This window comes from Jaculus jaculus, chromosome 6 (genome assembly GCF_020740685.1).
Source record: "Jaculus jaculus isolate mJacJac1 chromosome 6, mJacJac1.mat.Y.cur, whole genome shotgun sequence".
Lineage (NCBI taxonomy): Eukaryota > Metazoa > Chordata > Mammalia > Rodentia > Dipodidae > Jaculus > Jaculus jaculus.
The window spans coordinates 77,599,689-77,622,114 of record NC_059107.1 but is presented as its reverse complement, the minus strand read 5'-3'; the positions used below and the strand labels follow the sequence as shown (position 1 = coordinate 77,622,114).

General features: G+C 44.0%; 1 protein-coding gene across 3 annotated transcripts in view; it reads right to left on the bottom strand.

Annotated features, from left to right (window-relative positions):
- Positions 1-456: 456 nt before the first annotated feature.
- Positions 457-22,426, bottom strand: part of Arhgap25 (Rho GTPase activating protein 25) — a 78,022-nt gene continuing 56,052 nt past the window's right edge. For 2 of the 3 annotated variants that reach the window (XM_045153529.1, XM_045153530.1), the window contains 7 exons: positions 20,480-20,684; positions 15,551-15,683; positions 11,395-11,468; positions 9,899-10,020; positions 8,793-8,989; positions 6,122-6,648; positions 457-2,444 (listed from right to left, as the gene is read on the bottom strand). In XM_045153529.1, coding sequence (XP_045009464.1) covers positions 2,231-2,444; positions 6,122-6,648; positions 8,793-8,989; positions 9,899-10,020; positions 11,395-11,468; positions 15,551-15,683; positions 20,480-20,684 — 1,472 coding nt within the window. In that variant the 3' untranslated portion in view covers positions 457-2,230. Of the gene's footprint in view, positions 2,445-6,121; positions 6,649-8,792; positions 8,990-9,898; positions 10,021-11,394; positions 11,469-15,550; positions 15,684-20,479; positions 20,688-22,426 lie in introns of all 3 variants that reach the window. The other variant, XM_004662183.2, reaches the window with a different exon arrangement.

Below are 22,426 nucleotides of genomic sequence, written 5' to 3'. Positions count from 1 at the left end.
CTGACTCCAGGGGCCTCTCTCTGTACCTTAAGACAAATGTTCCCTGTAGAATTGTGATGCTGGACACTTCCATACTCTGTCACAGCACCCAAAGGATCAGTGTGAGGCAGTGGGAGGGAGCATGGGCACATGTGCCAACAGAAGAAACTGCAGACATTCATCATCTCAAATCAGAAGCCCAGGAAGTGCCATCATGTCTGTGACTACAAAATTAAAAAGCATATTAAAAAACTATATAAGGGGCTGGAGAGATGGCTCAGAGGTTAAAGGCACTTGCTTGCAAAGCCTAACAGCCCAAGTTCAACTTTCTAGTACCCACATAAGGCCAGATGCACAAAGTGGTGCACACATCGGGAATCTGTCAGCAGTGGCAAGAGGCCCTTTCACACCTCCTCTCATTCTCTCTCTCTCTCACAAATAAATTTTAAAGAATTAAAAAGCAAGTAGACCCCACAAAATCAAATGTTTTATTGCTTTTAATCATGTCCTAAACTACCCCATCATCTTCTGCAAACAGGCCCCTAGGACGATGCTCTGCGCTGTCTCCCCATCGGTACCATCTTCAGGAAATGGGAGTGGTCGGACACTGACGCTCCTGTCTTTCACTCTGTGATGATAAGGGACAGAGTGCCAGGGGAACAGCGGGTCGCCCACAGTTAGGAAAGCAGAGAGAGAAGAGGAGTAGTAGAGGAGGCAGTGTTGGGGAGGCAAACTCTCACTGTGCTAACCATGTTGGAGGCCCTTGATTATGGCATCCTAAAGTTCAGGTAACTTCCAGGCATGATAAAGCACACAGTGTAAAACAGGTACAGACAATAACCACTGGGAAGGTGGTCTCCGAGATGAAGCCACCTTGGGGAAAATCCCCCAATCTTTGGTTGTAATTTCATCACTACTCAGTCCCTAACCTCTGCATGTTTTCTAACTCACATGATATAGTGAAGCCATGGTATGTGGCAACAGAATCAGTGGGAGGATTAGAACAACAGACTGCAAGAGGGCCAAGAGACTCAAAACTCCAAGGTCTCACATACATTGGCATTTTCATAGAACCCACACATCACTTCCTGTGTGCTTTGCATCATCTCTAGCATGTTCTGTAAGCAGCCATCACTCAAAATAGTTTTGTAATCAGCCTTTGGTTGAATCCATGGAAGTAAAACCCAAATACAAACAGGGTAAGGTGCAACTTATAAATAAATAAACAAATAAATAAATATGCCTCATTGAGGGGGTTATGCTCCAACACTGGGTGAACAGTCAAAAAGTACTTGGATACCCCATAACTAAAATGGTGACAAAACCTATGAACGCTCATCCAACCCACCCAGGGTTCTGGTGTCTGACGAGGGCAGTGCCAGGCTGGCTCGATGTAGAACAAGTCAGCTGTCTGCTGGGACAGCCTTACTCACAGCTGCTGTCTAGTGCCCCGTGCCCCTGAAAGTCACTTGCATTTTGATAAAATAGGAAATCAAGATGACCTTGACTATTCATTATACAAATCTACAGTGTGTCCTTAAGGTCACTTCACAGTTGTAAACATTTGCTCCTAGGCCCTCCAGATACAGGTGGGACCACTGAGAAGCAAGCCAGTGTGGAATCTAGCCTAGGCCCTGTTTCCCAACCACGCACCAGGAAAGGCCACAACGTCTTCAGAGAAGGAGTGTCTTTTACTACTGCCATGGTGGTGGTGTGTGGACTAGCACCAGCCCTGCTTGTTTTTCTTTTCTTTTTACACTTTATTGTTTGTTTCATTCTACTCTAATAAGTTTGGATTCTGCCTCCAGCACAGCCCTCGCCAAGTGAGCCCTTGCGAGATGAGTGTATTCTGCCCTGTGGCTTAGATATGGCCTGAACCACCTAGCCAAGCCAGTTATCCCACACAGAAAACAAAGGATGAATGCCTTAGCCCAGCCTCTGTCTGGGCCCTGAGGTGGCACTTGTCTCACATGTCTCCACTGGCCTAAGTCATCTACCATGGAAGGTTCCAGTTCATTCAGCCTAAGAGCACAGTGGAAGAACACAATCCCTTTGAGTATATGTGGCCAAAGTGCTAATGTTTGTCCCTAATCACCCTTATTTTTGGAAATCCCATTGATTTATTTTCTGGGGACTGTGACATTTTTCTTCAAGGGGCCATTTCCCTCTTAGAAAGGGACCTTTCTCCTAGTTCAACGTAGCACAGAGCAAAGGAATGGAGTTGGCTGTCCCTGCAGAACTTCTCCAGCCATCAAGCATCAGCTTTGGTCTTGGGCTCCTTCACTGATTTCACAAAATCCTTGACTTCTTCTTCTAGAACTTTGTTCCTCCTCTCAACATCTTCCCGGGAACGCTCCATGTGCCGGAGGCTGATTTCCAGAGCTGCAAACTTCTTCTTTTCCATCTCCAGTTCTTCATTGAGCCTGACCACCTTAGCCCAGACATCATAGTTTTCCTTCTCAAGGCTACAGGGAAGGAAAGAAAATGAAAATGTTAATTCTAGAGCTTCCTTCACACCTCTTCGCCCTTGCTCACAACCTCCTGCTCCGGTTCACTTTCCTTTCTGAGACACAGACCCAAACCCAGCCTGTGCCTCTTATTTATATCCTTTCTCCCACGAGAAGACTTTCCAGTAAACTCGAATTCCCAGAGCACTTTTGAACCTTTCTTTGTCATTTAACACCATTTTTGACATCTCTTCTGTTGTGTTTCACATTGTTTGATGCTTTATATATGTAACCAGATAAAATAGTTGAAAGGGATCCCTTGTAACCTATCTATATTCCACTCAGACAGCAACTTTGTGTTTCTTGTCTAATTGAATCTGTGGATGTTCCATCTAGATGCCCCACATCTAGGCACATGTGACACCTCTTCACCTTGCTCCAGTGGAGAACCTGGACCAGACCCTTTCCTCATTGAGATTCTTCTTGGATCAATTTGGAGAAGCAAAGGGGAGGGGAACAGGTGTTCCCATCTGCAATTCTAAGTTCTGCTCTAGGAGAAAAATCTCTCGGTTTCCTGAACTCCTAGGATTTTCATTGTTACTAAAATCCTTTTACAGCTTCTGGTACCTTGTCCAAAATGGGCTAAAAGAATCCTTTTTTAAAATTTATTTTTATATGGGGAGAATGAGAATGAGCACGCTAGGGCCTCAAATGTGTACACAGCTTTGTGCACATGTGGCACCTTGTGTGTCTGGCTTATTTGAGTTCTGAGGAGTCAAACCTGGGTCTTTAGGATTTGCAGGAAAGCACCTTAACTGCTAAACAAATCTCCAGCCCTAAACTAACTCTTAAGAATGGGTATGCACATTTTTTAAGCCTAAATAGGAAATCCATCGTCTGCTAATGAAATTAGGATTATGTAATTAGGTAATTGCCTTGGATTTTCATCCTGGGGGCGGAGGGCTGCGTACCTCCTCCCCAGGAAATGTCCCCGTGCTCATCTGCAGGCTTGGGCTCCCATGTAAGTCCCTGTCTCGGTTTCTGTCTTCAAGGATCTCACAATATCCTCCCCATTCACAGACTTGCCTTCCACTGTCTGTCTCTTCTTACTCCGAAGTTGTTCTCATTTCTTTGGACCCTCTCATTACAAATCTAGTCTTCTCAAAGTTCTCCCTATCCTTCTGGCTTGTAGAAAATCTCAAGTGACATGCTGGCTTAATGTCAGCGAATAAGTAGAGCCTTTGTGGGCTTGGAAACCTGGATGACCTAGGTTTAAACCCCAGTCTAATGACCAGACATGTGGCCTTTAGGAATATTTGTGTGCTTCTGGAGCTGCCAGTTTTTCTAGAACATGAGGTACTTCCTCCTGGAGAGTGATAAGAAGATTCTCTAAAGCAAAAGGCACTGCCATTCTGTTAACTCTCCTGTCTCAGGTGCGCTTAGAGGTGTCTGTTCCACTCAGGAGGAGTAGTCGCCACTGTAGTGACCTTTTCTCTCCTTTGTGTGTGTGTGTATAGTGTGTGCACGTATGTATGCAGCTGCATGTGTGTATAAAACAGCCTACAGTGTTATTCCTCAAGTACCATCCACCTCTTACTGAGACAGGGTCTCTTATCGTCCTGGAGGTCACCAATTAGGCTGGGCTAGCTGGCCAGTGATACCCAGCTAGCCTCCTATACCAGCCTCCCCAGTGCTGAGATTACAAGTGTGTGCTACCACCACGTCTGGTATTTTAATATGGATTCTGGGAATTAAACCCAGGTCCTCATGCTTGTGAAGCAAGAACTTTACTGCCTGAGCCATTTCCTCATGCATCATTGCCAGTTCTTTTCCTGTTCTGTCAAGGGCACTTCTCTTGAGCAGTTTTGGTCCCACCAAGATGCCATAAAAGTCTCATAACTCCACAAATGATTGATTTCCAGTTTGTTTCTAGAATAACAGTACTCTGTAGAGAACAATGGATAAAAGCTCAAAACAGTCCTCCTTTAACTGTCTTAATAGATGAAAGAATATCCATAAATATGAACAGCGACTAATTTTCATTTTGTGGTATTATGATGGGTGAAAACCTCAGTTAAAGTTATCTCTCATGTAAAAGAATTTGTTGGGCAATCAGAGGAATGAGAAAGAGTTCAAGAAAATCCTTTTCCTCCTCAGGAGAACAGGGTGTTAGCAAGCATCTCAAAGGTTGTTTGAGGTTGTGGCAATCACTGCCAGGCTGCCTCCCAACCCCATCTGTCCCTGCAGACTGTGCTGTGAGAAACCTGTGAGTAGATGCACTGTTTCCAGTCCAGATGCTTCCATCTCAGTCAGGCTTTCCAGTGGGCAGCAAAACCCTCCTGGACCTGGCCTCCTGTGCTTCTCCACTGTCCTTTCCAGCCATCAGAACCCATATTCCTGTGCGTGATATGGCAGGCCTGCTATCATCGCATGACCTCTGCATCTTGGCTTCTATGTTTCTGGCACATTCTCCCCCATTTGTGGGCTTGCCATGTTCTTGCATCTTATTTAGACCTTTTCTGAAACGCCACCTTCATAGAGAGGTTCTCCTGAGCCTGTGTTAATATCAGAACTTCTAGTAACTTCTTGAACATTCCAACCTTAATTTTACAGCCCAGCATTATCCATCCTCTGCAATAAAATGTATACTTGTGCTTGTCTTGCTTGTGTGTGTAATGTGGTGTGCGGTGTGTGTGGTGTGTGTGCATGGATGGGCTCTTGCAGGGCCTTGTGTGTTTGCATGCAGTAGGGTGCACTGGCCTTCAGTGGCCAGAGAAGATCCCTGGTGTCCCACTTCATCATTCTTCTACTTGCTCTTAGTTGAGCCTGTGTCTTTTACTGATCATAGAACTTGACATTTTTTATGAGCGCCAGAGATTCTCAAGTCTCTGCTCCTCTGTGGGACTGGGGTATAGATGCACATGGCAAATCCTAGCTGTTTATGTAGTTTCTGGGAGTCAAACTTGAGAAGTTTCTCATGACATTTTCAGGCCCTTATGCTTGCACAGGAAGTGCTCTTAACTTTGAGCTATCTCTCCAGTCATAAAATATGTTTTATTACATATTTTCATTGTCTGCCCTATGCAAGAAGTGCTCTACAAGCACAGGAAGTATTATTTAAGTACTATGCCCACTACCTGGAATGGTGTCTGACCTATGGCGGTCCTCAAGAAATATTTTCAGAATCAATGAATGACATATTTGTCCTTAAAACTACTTGAGCTAGTTGCTTAAGCTTTCATGGATTTAATCTAAAGCTCAGGATTTTCATTAATTTAGCTATGCCATCATTCCCTTCTCCCTTCCCCTTATTAGGTTTAACTGCTAGGGATTACTGCCTTTACAATGTGGCTTTCTTTTTTTAAAAAAAAAAACAAACATTTGTGTGTATATGTGTGTGTGTGTGTGTGTGTGAGAGAGAGAGAGAGAGAGAGAGAGAGAGAGAGAGAGAGAGAATGAATGTGTGTATGGGCACTCTAGAGCCTCCTGCTACTACAAGTAAAAATCAGATGCATGTGCCACTTTGTACATCTGGCGTTATGTGGGTATTAGGGAGTTGAATCCAGGCTATCAGGCTTTTCAAACAAATACCTTCAACTGCTGAGCCATCTCCCCAGCCCCAGTGTAGTGGGAACAATCCCCTTCCTTCTGAATACAGGAGTGGTGCTCCCTGCACTCCTCTGCATATGACTTACTTTTTAATTTGCTTCTCGTACATCTGCTTCTGTGTTTCTATTTCCTTCTGTAGGTGCTGGACCATTTTCTGCAAAGAATTGAGTTCTTCATCTCCAGAATTCTTCCTTCCAGTCCCCATTTCTGAGTCTGTGCTAGTAACAGCATCTGTCTTTGAGTCACAGGCATGAGGAGAGAGCGCACCTGCTGTGTTCCCAGTGGATGCTGCTGGGGCGGGGACATTGTCATAGGTAGAAGTCCGCTGGGAGTCACAAAGGTGGAGTAAGTCTTGAGACATGGCTCTTCTGTGCCCCTCCTCAGCCTTAGTCTCAGAAGACGATGACCAGAACTCATTTTTAAAGACCTCCACTTTGCTGCTATGGGCACCTTGCCAAGCTGATGTCAAGAAACACTTCCGGTTAGGGAGCGTTTGAGTCCTTTTTCGAGACTGCACCTTCCAATCTCCTGGCTTTTCCCTGAGGTTTCTACCACAGTCCTCCTGGTCACTCGGCCATGGTCCAGTGGGGCTAGTAGCATCAGAGTCACTTACCTGGAAAAAAAAAAATGCCCATGGATGTTACATAAGTTTTCTATCCCATGTGTCAAGATAATATTTCTTAAGAGACCTGCAAACAAATGTGTCCTTATCATACATCTGCAACATCTCAATTTATCACTTCATCTGTGGTAATCACCTGTGGTAATTTTTCAAGAGGACATAGAAGCTAAGAAGCTTGTTCATGCTCCAGAGAGAAAGAGTGGGCTGATATCCTCTGCTTGCTTGCAATAGAAGAATTCTAAACTGAGATCCCCTTATAATCCTAGGATGGGCAGTCCAGCTAACTATAACTCAAAATCCAGAAGCCATAAGAAAAGTTCAACAAATTCAACTTGAAGGGCAAATAAGAAACCAATAAAGCAGGATAGGTAGGACATATGAGAAAGGGGAGGCAATAGGTCTTCTCAGTGGGTACATTTTCCTATTGTTTTGTTTTTTTGAACCATGTGTATATATTATATATGTATTTTGAGATAGTTCCTAGTCCAGGCTGGATTCAAACTCCCTATGTAGCTTGAAGATGTCCTTGAATTTCTGATTTTCTGCCTCTGCCACCTGAGTGGTGAGACACCAGGCAGACAATACCACACTTGGTTAGAGTGATGCTGGGAACCAAGTCCATGGCTCTGTACATGTCAAGAATGCATTCTATTAATTGAAATACACATATATCTCATATAAGTATGTATAACTGAGAAGAAAAAAAAAAGTAAAAAGAAAAAAAAAGAGCCCCAAACTAGATGAGAGAATCAAGGACTGGTGCTCTCTACCTTCCAGCAAATCAGGTTTCCATAACTACCCTCCCCCCCCAGTAGAAGCACCAAGGTCCTGAAGTGGGAACAGAGTCTTAGACCTGAGACCTGTTCTAGAACATATTGTTCTTGCCACCTTGGACTTGGACTAGCTAGTCAACCTCTTTTGCTTCAGCTTCTCAATTTTAAAAAAGTGCATGATAAATTGCTCTCTAGTGCTCTGGTGAGAACTCCAGAAGGTTATATGTAAATTCCCAGCTCAATGGCAGCCCAGAACAGATAATGGCAGGACACCTGTCAAAGGAACTTCACCATGGCTGTCCTCAAGGACTGCAGGGTGGCCATATTATACGAAGTACAAGCAATGTTGAATTGCAATTTTATTTTAGACTGTTAGTAAGATGCCTATAGCCAAACAGTCCTCATTGAAGAAAAATTACAGTCAGTACCATTTACTTCCATTTGTTTTCTACCTTCAACAGCATTATAGGTAACTAACTTGCTCAAACAGAAATATTAAATTCATTTCTTGTTCACACAAAGAATGAAGCTGCTACATAAAGTCCACACATCCTTTAAAAAATATTTGTTCCTATAAATATATGAAAATATTTGACCTTTGTAAATCATTGCCCTTACATAGCCTATATTTTGGAGTCCGCAGAGTTTTGGGACACTGGGAACGTGAGCTCCAACCCTTCTGTACAAGTGAGGGGGTGACATTGCTGAGGCAGTTTATCAGGGGATGAGGAATACCACACGAACACATCCTCTACTCTGAGAAAGAAATCACGTTTCAGGGTTAACAGGAAATCAGTTCTCACTCAGAATTCAACAACACTCACCAAAGCTTTTACAATGTTAGACTTATTTTTAAATTTTTTTGTTTATTTATACTTATTTATTTCAGAGCAACAGACACTGAGAGAAAGAAGCAGATAGAGAGAGAGAAAAAAAAATGGGCACGCCAGGGCCTCCAGCCATTGTATACGAACTCCAGATGTGTGTACCCCCTTTTGCATCTGGCTAACGTGGGTCCTGGGTAATTGAGCCTTGAACTGGGGTCCTTAGGCATCACAGGCAAGTGCTTAACTGCTAAGCCATCTCTCCAGCCCTAGACTTATTTTTTAATTTAGCTTCTTTAGGGTTCTGCCCTAGAGAAAATTTTAGGGCAGATCCCACTGGCTAGCCTTTGGGTAATGCTCACAGTCACTGGCCCCTCCTCCAGGATTCTGTGAAGCCAGACGTCTTCCATGTGTTTAGACCAGTCTATGTCAGCTCTGCTCATTCCCACAGCACCATCCATAACTCCCCAGTGTGCTGCTGTAACATGACCTGGACTGAAGGAGGAGTGCAATGGGACAGGAAGTTTCTGTGTCTCACCGTGTGACTGAAGCTGTCTGTCCTGGAAACTGGGGGGTCTTCAGTAGCATCCCAGCCCACTGAGTTTCGGGGCACTGGGGGTTTCTTGGGGTCATTTTTCTGAGCAGATGGTGACAGTAGTGCATCCTTGGACTTGGGGAAGAGGACTTCATGATCTCTGATCATCATAGTCATCACTCGTTGGATTTGAGGAGTCCCTGAAAGAAAGAAAAGATTTGTCAGTGCTGGTCTATGGGATGGCAGCCAAATAGTCTCTGAGGGTTAACATCCATGGAATGTCTCCAAATTAGCTTTAAAACCACAGGGCCCCAAAGGACGTTGCTTTGCTTCTCACAGCACCCTTCTTAATTGTTTGGAGTAAGAGATTTATTTTGGTGAGAAGCTGAACTAGAAGAAGGATTCAGAAGTGGGTAAACAGGGAGCTGTCAATGGCCTATACTGCTGCTCTGAATCCATTTTCATTCAGGCAGGTGGGCAATATAACAGATGAAACACCCTACTCTCTTGCTGTGGTCATCAACATGAAGTTTGTTTTCTTTCTGTTTTTAAAGTTTATGTGCAAAGAGAGAGAAGTGGGAGAGAATGAATAACAACGGGCATATCAGGGCCTCCACGCAATGCAAAGGAACTTCAGATGTATGCACCACTTTGTGCATCTGGCTTTACATGGGTACTCGGGAATTGAACCTGAGCCTTAGGCTTTGCAAACAAGTACGTTAATTGCTAAGGCACCTCTCCAGCCAGGAAGTCTGTTTTCTTATTGGACACATAGCAGAGCCTTCTGAAGCCAGCTTTAAAATAGCCTTTTTGTGAACTGGCTTACAAAATGAAGCTTTGCTTGCTCTGCCTGGCTGGCTACATATATGTAAAAGTAATGAAAGACTTAGAGACACTTGTAAATTAGTTTTGGACTAACCCATTGTGGTCTGATATCATTGGGCAGTGGCATAATTCCTGTACTACCTACCTCACAGGACTGTTAATACCATTCAGAGGAGACAAGCTGCAAAATGCTCGGCAAGCTGCAGAGCAGGGCACAAACACTAGGAGCAGTGTTGTGACTGTCACTTCCTCTGCACTTTTCCTTGCAGGACCAGCCTAAGTACCTCTCATTATCACAGCAGGGTCTTCAACCTTCGACCTGATGAGATTCACACCAATGACAGTGGCCAGGTTGTCCACACTCATCTTGTTAACAGCACAGCTCAGTTGAATTTCATGCAGAAACCTGCAGGCAGCCAAGAAAGCCCATCATAGTGAACTAGGAATAAGTAGCCAGGAGAGAACACTTCCAGGTACTAGTGGTGTACTTGGATTCCAACTTTCCTCCTGATCAGAATAGAACAGGCATGCTCTGCCCACAACAGCTTAACTTTGATCTGAAAGACCCAAGACCAAGCAAGGAGGACAAACTATGTGACTTCGGAAAAAATGACATAGCAGGAGCTTGTTCTGAGCACTAAGAGGTAACTGGCACTAACGTGGGCATCTGACTGCTCCTATGCCTTGACTTTACCAGTTACTTCTCAGCAGCCACCCATCCATGGATCCAGAGAGAAAAATTAACAAAGGTCTCAGGGACAGTGAATCCATTATGTCCACCTTCCAGCTAAGAGTACTGAGCATCCCTCACTCTCAGAAGTGCTCAATATCTAACACTGGGTTGTCACCACACTTTTACCCAGGTGACACATGAAACTCTCAAATTCACTAAAAAAAACTGAACAGATCATAAAGGGAATTTGAGATACTTTTTAAAAACAATGTAAAAGTGAGTAGACTGAGGCAACATTAAACTCTAAATACAGAGAAACTACTAATAAAAGGTGATATGTCCAAATGATGAAACACTGTGAAATATTATGGAAACATTTGTCATTGTGTTTGTGAGCTAGGGGCATGCTTTTCAATTTGGAATAACAATATTCCCTGTGTTCAAACTGATGTATGAAAAAGATCGGTGCCAAGAAAAAAAACCAAACACACAGAAGTACAGAAGGAAGTGCCTCCAAGTATTCATGGAGGCTGTTGCTGGACAAGGGGTATATTTAGTTCTTGTTTGCAGTTTTCTCTGTTTTTCTGGTATTCCAAATCAAGCACAAATCACTTTTACAACTTTGAATGTCGTTTACTTTTTTTTTTTTTTTTGAATGAGAGACAAAACTGAGGTCTGTCTGGGATGGAGGTTCCCAGTATAGCAGATCAGAGCCAGTATACCTGTGAGGTTCCCCCAAATGGCTGAAGTAAAAATAAAGCATGGCTTAGGATGGGTGTTCCTGGGGTTACTGTCTAGAGTCAGAAAGCCCAGAAACAGTGCTAGAAATGTTAAGGGCATGTGGGGTCCTCATATATGTTCCAGGACTCTTAGTAGCTCCACGGAAGCCTGAAAGAGGACGTGTGCTTATCTGTGTGACAACCAGGTCTTTAGAGATTACTGAAATTGTCTTGAAAGAGACATTCAGTGGCAACCAAATAAGGTTAGCAGTCTAGAATTCTGCACCAAAATCTGTGATCCCAGAGATAATCCCTCCTCTTCTAATCAAGAGCGTCTTTCTAGTGTGCTGAGAACAGTAGTGTTAACTCTACAATTAAGGTGTCTCACCTACAGAGGTAGCTCAGGAGATTATAGTTGTCACGAGGAAGGATGGAGAGCTGCTTCATTAACTCCTGCTGAGCCTGGGAAAAGATTGTTTTAAATTTTTATTGAGAACTTTCATATATTAACATATTGCAAATAGGTCATATTCCCATCGAACAAATAAGTTAGCTTGCTCACTGACCAGAAAGGAGACTTGGGGATACTATTGGTGCAACTGTATAGAAGGAACACAAATTCCTACAGTTTTTGGAATTAAAAATATTTGGAAGCAACTATAAATTCCTATAAATTTGCAAGAAATAGTACAGAATTGGCCATAGTTATTTGTACAGTACATTTTTTGAAGATTTGTTTATAATTTTGCCACCCTCTCATCCCTAACCTTGAGCTGCTGTTAAGTAAAGACTACTTGATAATTCCTGATTACTTCCGGAATGAGTGAGATGCAGTAATCCAACAAGAACTGGTGCACAGTGTAACACCTCAGAACCACTTTAAGCGTGGGGAGGAAAGGAATATTATTTGGAGAAGGCTTTCAAGCCCTGTGGCCTTACTGCAACCTGCTGGAACACAAATCCAGGCTAGCCACACTAGAGGCCAGGCTCAGGTTGGGGAGCTCAAGCTCCACGATGGCTGTGCAGGTCAGAGGTGGCTATTCAAAGAACACAAAGAGTGGGCCAGGCTTGTTCTTTCAGCCACAGCTGCCTATGGGATTGGGAATCACCCTCAGTGACATCATGATTATGACATACTCCCATGAGGTCTGTGGGGGTCATCAGACCCAAGCACTCTTTATTGTGAATTTAAACAGACACTGTGTCTTGAACCCTCACCTCTTGCAACACTGTGATATGGTCCCTCCCATCCAACCATGTACCTGCTTGGTGATGAGAGCCTCCCAAGTTCAACAAATTTCTACAAAAGCTGCTACAGATTCACCCTCCCAGCAACCAGCTCTGTCATATTTTCCCCAGCAAGGGAGACTTTGGACCTTCTGTCCTGCCTGTCATAGACAAAGAAACTCTCAAATATGTTGAGTTTAGAAGAGGGTGGTGAGGAAGCTTGGGGGGGGGATTCTGTGAGAATATACCTAAGCATCTTCCTCTGTCCCGAGAGCTGATATACCTGCCTTTCTAGGCAATTCCTCTCTCTTTTTCACATGTATGTGCATGTGTGTTATATGTTCCCATGCATATAGGTGCATATGTGTGGATCTTCATATGCATGCGGGTGCCTGTGAGGCCAGAGGTTGATAATGGACATCTTCAATTGCTTTCCATTTTATTTCCTGAAGAAGAGTCTCTCAAGAAAGCCCAAAGCATGCTGATTCAGCTAGCGTGGCTAGTCGGCTTGCCCCAGTGATCCTGTCTCTGCCTCCTGAGAGCTGGAATTACAGGCAGGCTGCATTTATGTGGATGCTGGAAGCACAGACTCTAGTCCTCACACTTGCACACTAAGCCATCTCACCAGTCCCTCAAGCCTTATTCTGTAGTATTCTATTGCTTTTCCAAGGTGAGCTGAGATAACTGTACAAATGCAGTTTTCATATCATCCATCCTCTACAAAATCCCGAACTCATGTACAGAGTACCCCATGTCAGATCACGCAGTCTAACTTTTGCTTGGAAAAGCTACACATTAGCAGCATCACCACCGTGTGTCCATCTAATTCTGAAATGTGAAACAGTCAGTTCTGTCTTATGCCAGGAGCTACACAAGTCACCAGCCTCCTCCAGAAAGTGACTGGAAAGTTGTGCAGCTGTTTTCTCACAGGACCAGGGTACTATGTGTTCATTCACTTTAAAGATATTCTGTAGTTCAGACTACAAACCAAATTCTGACATATCAGAGAGGAAATCTCCCCCCATATCATTAGTCACTCATTTATATCACATGTCTTTGTCCTTCCAACATTCTGGCATAACAGATATGAAAATTGTCTCAATACAATAAACAATTGCATGTGTAGCTATTTAAATTTAAATAAATTTAAATTAGGAAGTTGGGGGACTAGATAAATGGATCAACGGTTAAGAGAGCTTCGTGCTCAAGCATGAAGACTAATGGGGGTTGGTCCTTAGTCTGATTCTTTAGAATTCCTCTGTAACACCCATCCATCCTGCAGGGAGCAGAGATCAGAGAAGTTCTGTGACTTACAAAATTCCAAAGTTCTGAAATCAATGAAGAGACTCAATCTCAAGGAAACAAATAGATGAATGATGGGGGAACACCCAGTGTCCTCCTCTGTCTTCCATGTGAGTGCACAAGGCATCACATCTGTGCACACACATAAATCTACCCTATAGTCACACCACAGACACACATGCACTCATATGCACACACACGCACACATACACACATTTAAAAAAATAAGCTTTGACTCTTCAGGTCCACTGGCCACATTCCAAGTAGCCATGCGTGGCTAGCGGGTGACACCATGGACAGGGCAGATCTATAACCATTCTATCCTGTGGAAAGTTGCTCTGAGTAAATGAATTGAGTCTCATAGGCGATATATGACAGTGAATATTCACTGTCAACCTAACTAGATTTGAAGACGCTTCTCTGAAAATACCTGTGGGGGTACTTCTGGAGAGGTCTAATTAAGGAGGAAAACCCCATCCTGACTGGGGGTAGCACTATCCCATGGGCCACAATCTTCGACTAATAAGAGGGAGAAAGTGAGCTGAGCACCAGAATTTGCCTCTCTCTGCTCCCTCACTGTTCAGGTGATGTGACCGGCCACCCCACACTCTTGCCGCATGCCTTCTGTACCACGGTCAAACTGTGGGACAAAACAAACCCTTCCTTCCTCAAGTCGCTTTAGTCATAGCAATAAGAGAGTAACTAACACAATTCATAATTTGCAAAATGGCAGAATGAAAGTCAAATTTAGGTCTTCATAAGTTTTTGGCTTACCACTTTTCTAGAGATTTTTTAATATAGCCACGACAAAAAAAACCAACCTTCTGAAAGAGGGTCCCCAGACCCTCACATTAGCAGTGCAGCACAGACACCTTCTCTGCTGTCAATTTCCTTTTTCTTTAAATATTTTATTTATTTCTTTATTTGAGAGAGAGGAAGAGAAAGAGAGAGAGAGAATGGGTATGTCAAGACCTCTTGCTCTGCAAACAAACTCCAGACACTCACACCACCTTGAGTATCTGGATTTATGTGGGTCCTGCGAAATCAAACCTGGATCCCTTAGCTTGTAGGCAAACATCTTAACTACTAAGCCATCTCTCCAGCCCCTCAATTTTCTTTTAAACCTTGGTTAAAATCCATGAAAGCTTTATAGTTATAATCTTATCAATTTATTTTTTGTCCTTTATTGGGCTATTACCCTGACTCCATTGTGATGGCTGTTAAGTACACAGAATCAAAAGTCTTGCTGGTGGTGAATGTGTGACTCCCAAGTCTGTTGTTATGGATGGTGATGACAGACCCACAGGCAGCTGAGGCTGAAAAGATCAGAAGAAAGTTGTCTGCTCTTCTTTTCCCTGGCTCATGTGTTTTTTGTTTGGCACATCTGACATCCAGTACCATCACAGAACTTCAGCCCATGATGAACACAGCCCTGTGCCTCTCCTCCACAGTGGCCAGACTTTCCTGTGTCCCAGCAGGTCCCAGCAAGGCCATAGGACTTGAAAGACTTCTCATAAGAATCGTCCTTTTTAATCTTTTGTACAAGGGCTCTAGGTGTTTGATTATGGTACATTTCTTAATTTTTATTTATTTATTTATTTGAGAGCGACAGACACAGAGAGAAAGATAGATAGAGGGAGAGAGAGAGAGAATGGGCGCGCCAGGGCTTCCAGCCTCTGCAAACGAACTCCAGACGCGTGCGCCCCCTTGTGCATCTGGCTAACGTGGGACCTGGGGAACCGAGCCTCGAACTGGGGTCCTTAGGCTTCATAGGCAAGCGCTTAACCGCTAAGCCATCTCTCCAGCCCAGATTATGGTACATTTCTTTATTGGACCATGACAATCATGAAAGCTGTGACTTATGGTCACCATGATTGGGCTTCACACTACAGCCAAAGTACCATTTTGACAAAGTATCTTACTATAGGGTGTGGGGTGCTCTGTCACCTCCAAAAACTATGTTCAGGGTAGCAATTACTTTCTTCCAAGCAACATACTTAGCAAAAGAGACAAACCTTTGCCTCATCGGCATTCATGAGCTGCCCACAGAGTAGGAATCCTTCGTACTGGCTCCAGGGAACCACCGGTTCTGGGAGCTCTCGGAGGTAGAGCTTCAGCAGAGAGGCCACTGTGTGCACATCTGTGTCCCTGGATGAAAAGAAGCCACACTCTTGGAATATGAGGTCCAGACCCTCCTCACACCCACCCTGATGATTTTCCTGGGTGGACACAAGAGCTACAGAGGGTCATGTTGTCAACAGGTAGAGTCTAGAGGAGAGGAAGCAAATCCATTCTGTTATTCCTCCTTCTGGAATACAACCCTGAACAGACATCCCTCTACCTCATTCCACAACCTCCTCAAAGGTAAATGAGATCCATCTTTTCATGTCCTCAACTATTTTGATCTTTACTGCTTTCTTCAAACTCTTTAGTATCTTACAGTTCACAAAATTAGGCTCTGATTTTCTTGTGTAAACTGCTTTATGCCCTTGGTTTAGATCTCTTTCATTTCCCACAGTGCTTAAAACAGTTCTGAGATTGGTTCATATACTTCTAAATAGTAATTCAACCAATAATCACCAGGACAGTCTATTTTTTTTTTTTATTTCTACTATGTTCCCAGTAGCAAACCCAAGGGACACACGGGACCCAGCTTTATCAGGCCACAGAATGTGGAGGAAGCACATGGCACCAGATTCTGAACCAATGTGGTGGAAAACCCAGGACTCTGTCAATGAGCCAAATGGAAGTGTAGAAAAGGATGCCCTGGACAGAGCTATGAGCCACAGGTGTCTTCTTAGATGAAGCTGCCCCTTGGGTGAGATCTGACTCTGGGGAGAGAGGAGTATCGGCCTGGAGTTGGGGAGGAGACCCCGCTGCAGGGACTGAAACAACTGAGAGACCAGTATCTGACTGACTGACTGAAAGAGGCCCAGCTCTGGCTCAGCTTCTCCCAGGTATAATAATACAGGTTGGTAAACCATAGCTCAGGACGCAGATCTGGCCTGGCACCTTCTTTTGTGTAGCCTCAAGCCAAAAATAACTATCACATTTTGATGTGCTTGGAGAAAAGAAGTCTCCCATGATCCATGATGTGAAAATTACATGAAATTCAAATTTCAATGTTGTCTTTGCTTTCCGACTGTGAGGACACTGCGTAGTAACTGCAGCAAAGACTGTCTAGATTGAAAAGCCTAAATATTTAATACATGAAAAGTTTGCTGGTCCCTGGCTTATAGGGTTATTGTGGTTATTCTGAAGTGCTATATGAGAAAATAAATCTGGATCCACCACACACAATGATGAGGATGTGTTCTGAGAAACGTGTCATTACGTAATTTACTCATTATAAGAGCATCATGGCATGATGTTCATGTGACCTACTGTACTCCTAAGCCGGATGGTCTGTACTGGTCTGTGTGTGGTCTATCCATGGTAGGTCAAGCTGACGGTGGATACGCCTCCTGGAGGAGGCGAGGAGGCATTTGAGGCAAGGGAAACAAAAACACCAGGACTTGAGTGTTAAGCTGTCTTGGCACCTTCTCACATTTTTTTTTCTTTTGTTTTTGTTTCTGTTCTTGGTTGCCAGTTGCTGGTCCTGACTTCTGCATGCCCGCTCCCTCCCTCGGTCCCCACCCCTGCAGCCTGTGAACTTTCTACCTCTGAAGGAGAACACAGAGCCCTGTCTGCACTCTATGGCAGGAAATCTGGGACAGGATGTTCCCTTAACATGGAGATTCTGAAAAATCCTACCCTGCTGAGTCACCTTCTAAAAATACCTCTAGGCAGAACAAGGCTGGGGGGACATGCTTGGCAAAACCTGATGAGAAGTGACCAAGAAGTGGAAGAAAAACAATTATCTGGCAATATGCAAGAGTGGCATTTTCCTAGTGTCCCTATGTCACAGTGCACCCAGTTGCCTTTTATGGGAATCTAGGGACCGTGATTTGATCAGCACTTATCCTGTACCCCACATTAAATTAAGATCCCATGTCCCCACAATTTCATTTGGTGCCCCCAAAGTCATGTGAATCTTCAAATCCATCACCTTTTGCTCCCCAATTGCCTTTTACCAGGATTCTACCCCTCCCTCTGCCTCTTGTTCAGGAATACACTGTCCAGCCAAAAACCACCCACAGGATGAATGAAGAATTCACAGTGAGAAAAACAGAATAAATGATAAGTCAAAAGCTTTCATCCTTTGAAGAGAAACAATAGCAGTGTTAAAGGACAGTTTAGGATTGGAGAGATGGCTCAGCAGTTATGTCGCTTGCCCACAAAGCCTAACGACCCAAGTCAGATTTCCCAGTACCCATTTAAAGCCAGATACACAAAGTGGTGCATGCATCTGGAGTTTGTTTGCAGGGCCTTGGCACATCCATTCTCTCTCTGACTGTCTCTCTTCTCTCTATTCCTCCCTGCTTGCAAATAAATAAATATATTTTTCAAAAGACAGTTTGAAAACTAGACATAGTGCCACATGCTTTTAATCCCAGCACTTGGGAGGCAGAGATAAAAGGACTGCCATGAGTTCAAAGGCACCCTGAGACTACATAGTGAATTCTAGGTCAGCCTCGGCTAGAGTGAAACCCTGCCTTTTTTAGCACTAATTCAATAGAATTGATGCCATTGTTTCTATACATTTTTAAATTTGATTTTTGTTTCTAGACATTTTTGTTACACTGTCTGACCCACTGTATTAAGGCTGGCTCAAGTGTCATCTTACTAAATTTCCAGAATCAATTGTCTTGAGTTGGTTGTTCCTCTAAGCCAAAAGAACAACCTTACATGACTCTTTTTAATTCAAAAACTGCTCAGTTCTGGTCCATTCTCAATGAGACACAGCAGATCACTTGAGACCTCTCAGATGGCACTGCTGGGCTGCCTTGGGCCCAGATACATATCATGTGTGGAGCCAGTCCACTCTCACAGAGAAGTGAACTATGGGAAAGATATCAGCTCAGTTACCAGGTGATGTCCCACCCCAGTAAAAAAGTTGACGAGGAGATTTTTAAACTTACATTTGTGTGTTTTGTGAGAACAGTGAATATCTGTGCTGGAATCTCACCAAGCTAGAGCTCCTATGTTTCCTTCTATTCAAGTGAAGAAATGCAGATATTACGATAGAACCAAATTTGGTTGATGTAAGGGATCAGTAGGGGCATCTACTATCATGACATTGATCTCCCAAGCCCTTCATGACACTTACTGGTTTCTAAAAATTTATTCCCAAGGGTGAAAGTGCTATAACTATAGTAAATGTTTAGCTGTCTCCACAGACATGTCTGAGGCAAAAGTTTGCAAGGTGCCATGCCCTGATGATATATAGGTGGAGAAGGCATTCACTTAATCTAGGACACACTATTAGAAGAAGCTTTGGCCCTAAATATGTTGGGATGTAGTTAGATAACATGAATGAAAAGAATCAGTCACTCCTTCTCAAATCAGGCTTGTCTTCTTAAGAGCTACATGGATGAAAGCACTGGTCCTGAAGGACCTCGTGAAGAGCCCAGGTGGTCCTTCCTACTTGTGTGTGTGCCAACTCCAACCCTCAGCTCTAGACAAGGAGGTACCATGAAAAGGTAGGGCAACGATCCTCCTTCCAGCCCCAAGAAGACCATAGGAATCGAAGACTCCAACAGTACTACCTATGCTGACTGGACAATTCTGAGCTATCTTCAAAACAGTTATTTAGCAAATCCTATCAATGACCTCTCTCCTTTTGGTTTACTGATTCCCAGTGTTTTAGTAGCAACCCACTGCATCCTTCAATAACCTCAAACCTAATTAAAACCTAACAAGAGAACCAAACAAAGGCAGCGAGCATAATGGAACAGGTACCTGCACATTAAATGCAACTTACAGTGCTGTCAAAAGGGCCCCAACTTTAATGCCCACAACTTGCTATAGTTCCAAAAACAATACCATTCCTTGTTTAAAGTCCAGCACCCTTAATAAACTAGCCTTGACTTATGGTGGTCCAAATGAAGACCATGGCAGTGAGCCTGAAAGATGCTCCAGAGGAAAAGAGGGTTGAACTGGTGAGTAGAATAGGGCTGAGGGAGAAGAGCAGCGAGAATGCCTGCACACACGTGGCAACTTAGTTCATCAGTTTTCCCCTCTGTCTTAAGTAAGCACTAGGGGATTTCAACATTTGAAGATCTGGTAGAGTTCAGGCCCATTTTTGAATCTGGGCTGATGGGCCGCCTATTTGGAAATAAGAGCTGGTTTGATTGATGGCAACAGGACTAGTGAAATGCAGGCAAGTGGGTCTTGCATAGCCGGAAGAGTTGCAGTGTTGTGGTGGGGTTGTCGGGCTGAGCAAGGAGGACAGCTCTGCTGGGTGGCTGGAGAAGTGAGAGGAGAGGAAAATGGGAATAAATCCCTATGTCCAACATGCCCCACACAGGGCCGAGAACCTGGAGACTCGGGGAACTATGAGGCTACCATGATAATGCACACATTCATTGAAGACTCAGAACTGAGTTCAGAATCATACAGGACTGTGGACTTGTCTAGTCATAGAAACTCTAGCTCACTTCTGGAATGCTGAGGAGTCTGGACCTAGGAAACAGAGCTGGTACATTCCCTATCCCGTGTTTGTGCGGGGAGCTCTGATTGTCAATGCATGTGAGGTGATTATGATGGGTTTTAGGTTAGGTTTCAGCTTTCTCTCCCCCCTGCATCCCCCTTTCTCTTACATCCTATGCCCCACTTGAGACTTCTCAGCCAGGTTTAGCCTCTGTTTATGTTTTCTCTCACATAAACCCTGCAGGCTAACTGTGCCTCAGAAAACACATTTAGAATAGGGAGCATAATAAAAGGTCCTCTGCTGTGAGCCAGGGCTCTAAAGCCTCCAAGAAGGTCTCTGGCTCCTCTGGGTCCTCCTGCCTCAGCCAGGCAGGTAGCGGACAGACAGAACAGTGTGGAGGAGCACAGCATACCCATCAAAGGAGGGACGCTCCCCGGCATCAAAGGCATCTCTCAGCTGCTTCACTAAGTTGTCCTGCCCAGGCAGACGGAAGATGCCCTCTTCATTCACGCCGTGCTCTAGGATGAACTCTGCGCTCTTCTCCACTAGGATGGGCACCAGGTGGGGGCCGAACTTCTGCTCGTAGGCCACAGTTTCATCTAAGCGCTGGCCAAACACTGCTGGGAAGAATGAAACAGGACCCCCTTGTTATTCTGACCTTTCTTGGATCAACTAATGATCAAAGGGCTTTCTGCCCACTTCCTGATTTTTCTGTGCCACCCGCAACTTTAGAGATTTTAAAATAATGACACTAAACAAAACATGAGAGAGAAATTATTCACATTTTCCAGGATAAATTTGTAGCTATCACCGCCTGTTTCTTCCTATTGACCCACCCTTTATACATATTAAATACAACAGCCAGTTTCTATGGAGCACTGTACTAAGAGGCATGCCATGACCTCACCTTTGCTCATTTAATCCTAACAGTTGCCCTGAGATGGCAACATTGTCACAACTACTTTGTTGTCAGTGACACCAAACCTTGAAGACATCAGAAAACTTGCCAGACCAGGAGCTCAAGACAAAGCTAAACCTAGAAGCTAAGCCCAAAAGCAAGGCCCGAAACGTGGTGAGCAGCCTGTTCTGAATTCTGCTGGTATTCTTGAGTCGTGAAGCACAAGAGCCCATCACTCGGTCATCTCATACTGAGTTGAGCCATTGGGCATCTAAAATAATTTAGGTTATTTGTTCTATTATCATAAGTATAGCCATGTGAACATGTTCACCAAAAGGTCCACAGCACAAGTGCATAATGTCTATTCTTATTGTGTTAGTTAGTGTTTGACTTGAACATTTGCCTTGAACAAATAAATGCCTTTGAACAAAAACTAATTCAAATGCCTTTGAATTAGCGTTTGGATTGAAACATTGCATTCTTTCAACTATTTCCTTTGGGCAAATTTTCACATGTAAGACCACAGTGTCAAGTGGTTTGAACATTTTCATGATCTGATGGTATGCAAATTGCTTTGTAAAAATATTTTTCCGAATTATATATCCTCCAGCAAAGCAAGTATAGACCAGCTCCACCTGGCCCTGCCAGGGCTCGGCTCTGTAATTTCCCCACCCTTATGCCTAACAAGATTAGCTCTAAATGAAGACAGTCACTGCCCATCTATTCCCCTGCCAGGTTCCTAGGCCCATGTTCTACAGGTTCAGAAGATGGTGGTGGCTTTAGTTATGTCATGATTGGGACTCTACCACATCCAACACTAGGACATCAATTTTCAAAGTCCTTTGGTCCTCCCCAGGACTCACTCTGGCTGGCTTCTCCCCTCTATCTAGACCATAATGAATACAGATTCTACCTGGAGGAACTGCCAGGTTCTTGAATCCACGTCCCTCCTGGCCTCTGGCCCCTCTGTTGCAGTTGCCTATGTCTCTTCTTTCTACCATTTTCAAAACCCTCTGCCTCTTACTTTTCTAACTCACTGGTTTGTCTAAACACCACTCCTATTGCAGTTACTTTCTTATTGCTGGAACAGACAGATGACTAAAAGCAGCTGATGGGAGGAAAGTGTTTATTTCTGGCTCCTCATAGCCTTGCCCTCATGGTGTCTAGTGCTGGTATGTAAGGGAATCAGACCTGATCTCCAACAGATCTGAAAGCTGTCTGATTGGTACCCCTGGGTGCTGGCCTGACATCTACCTACCCTGTTGGTATGACTTACACCCATACGTTCAAAGGCACCTTACCCTGGTCATCCCAAAATGTGATGCTCTCCAGTCTGTACATCTTCTGACAGATTCTCCTTCCTGCCCAGTCACGTCCCTTTTCAGGCTTCCAGGAAGTCTACTTGTCTTCCCTGAACTCTCTCTGATATATATCTCTGCCAGACCTTTCCAGCCACAACTA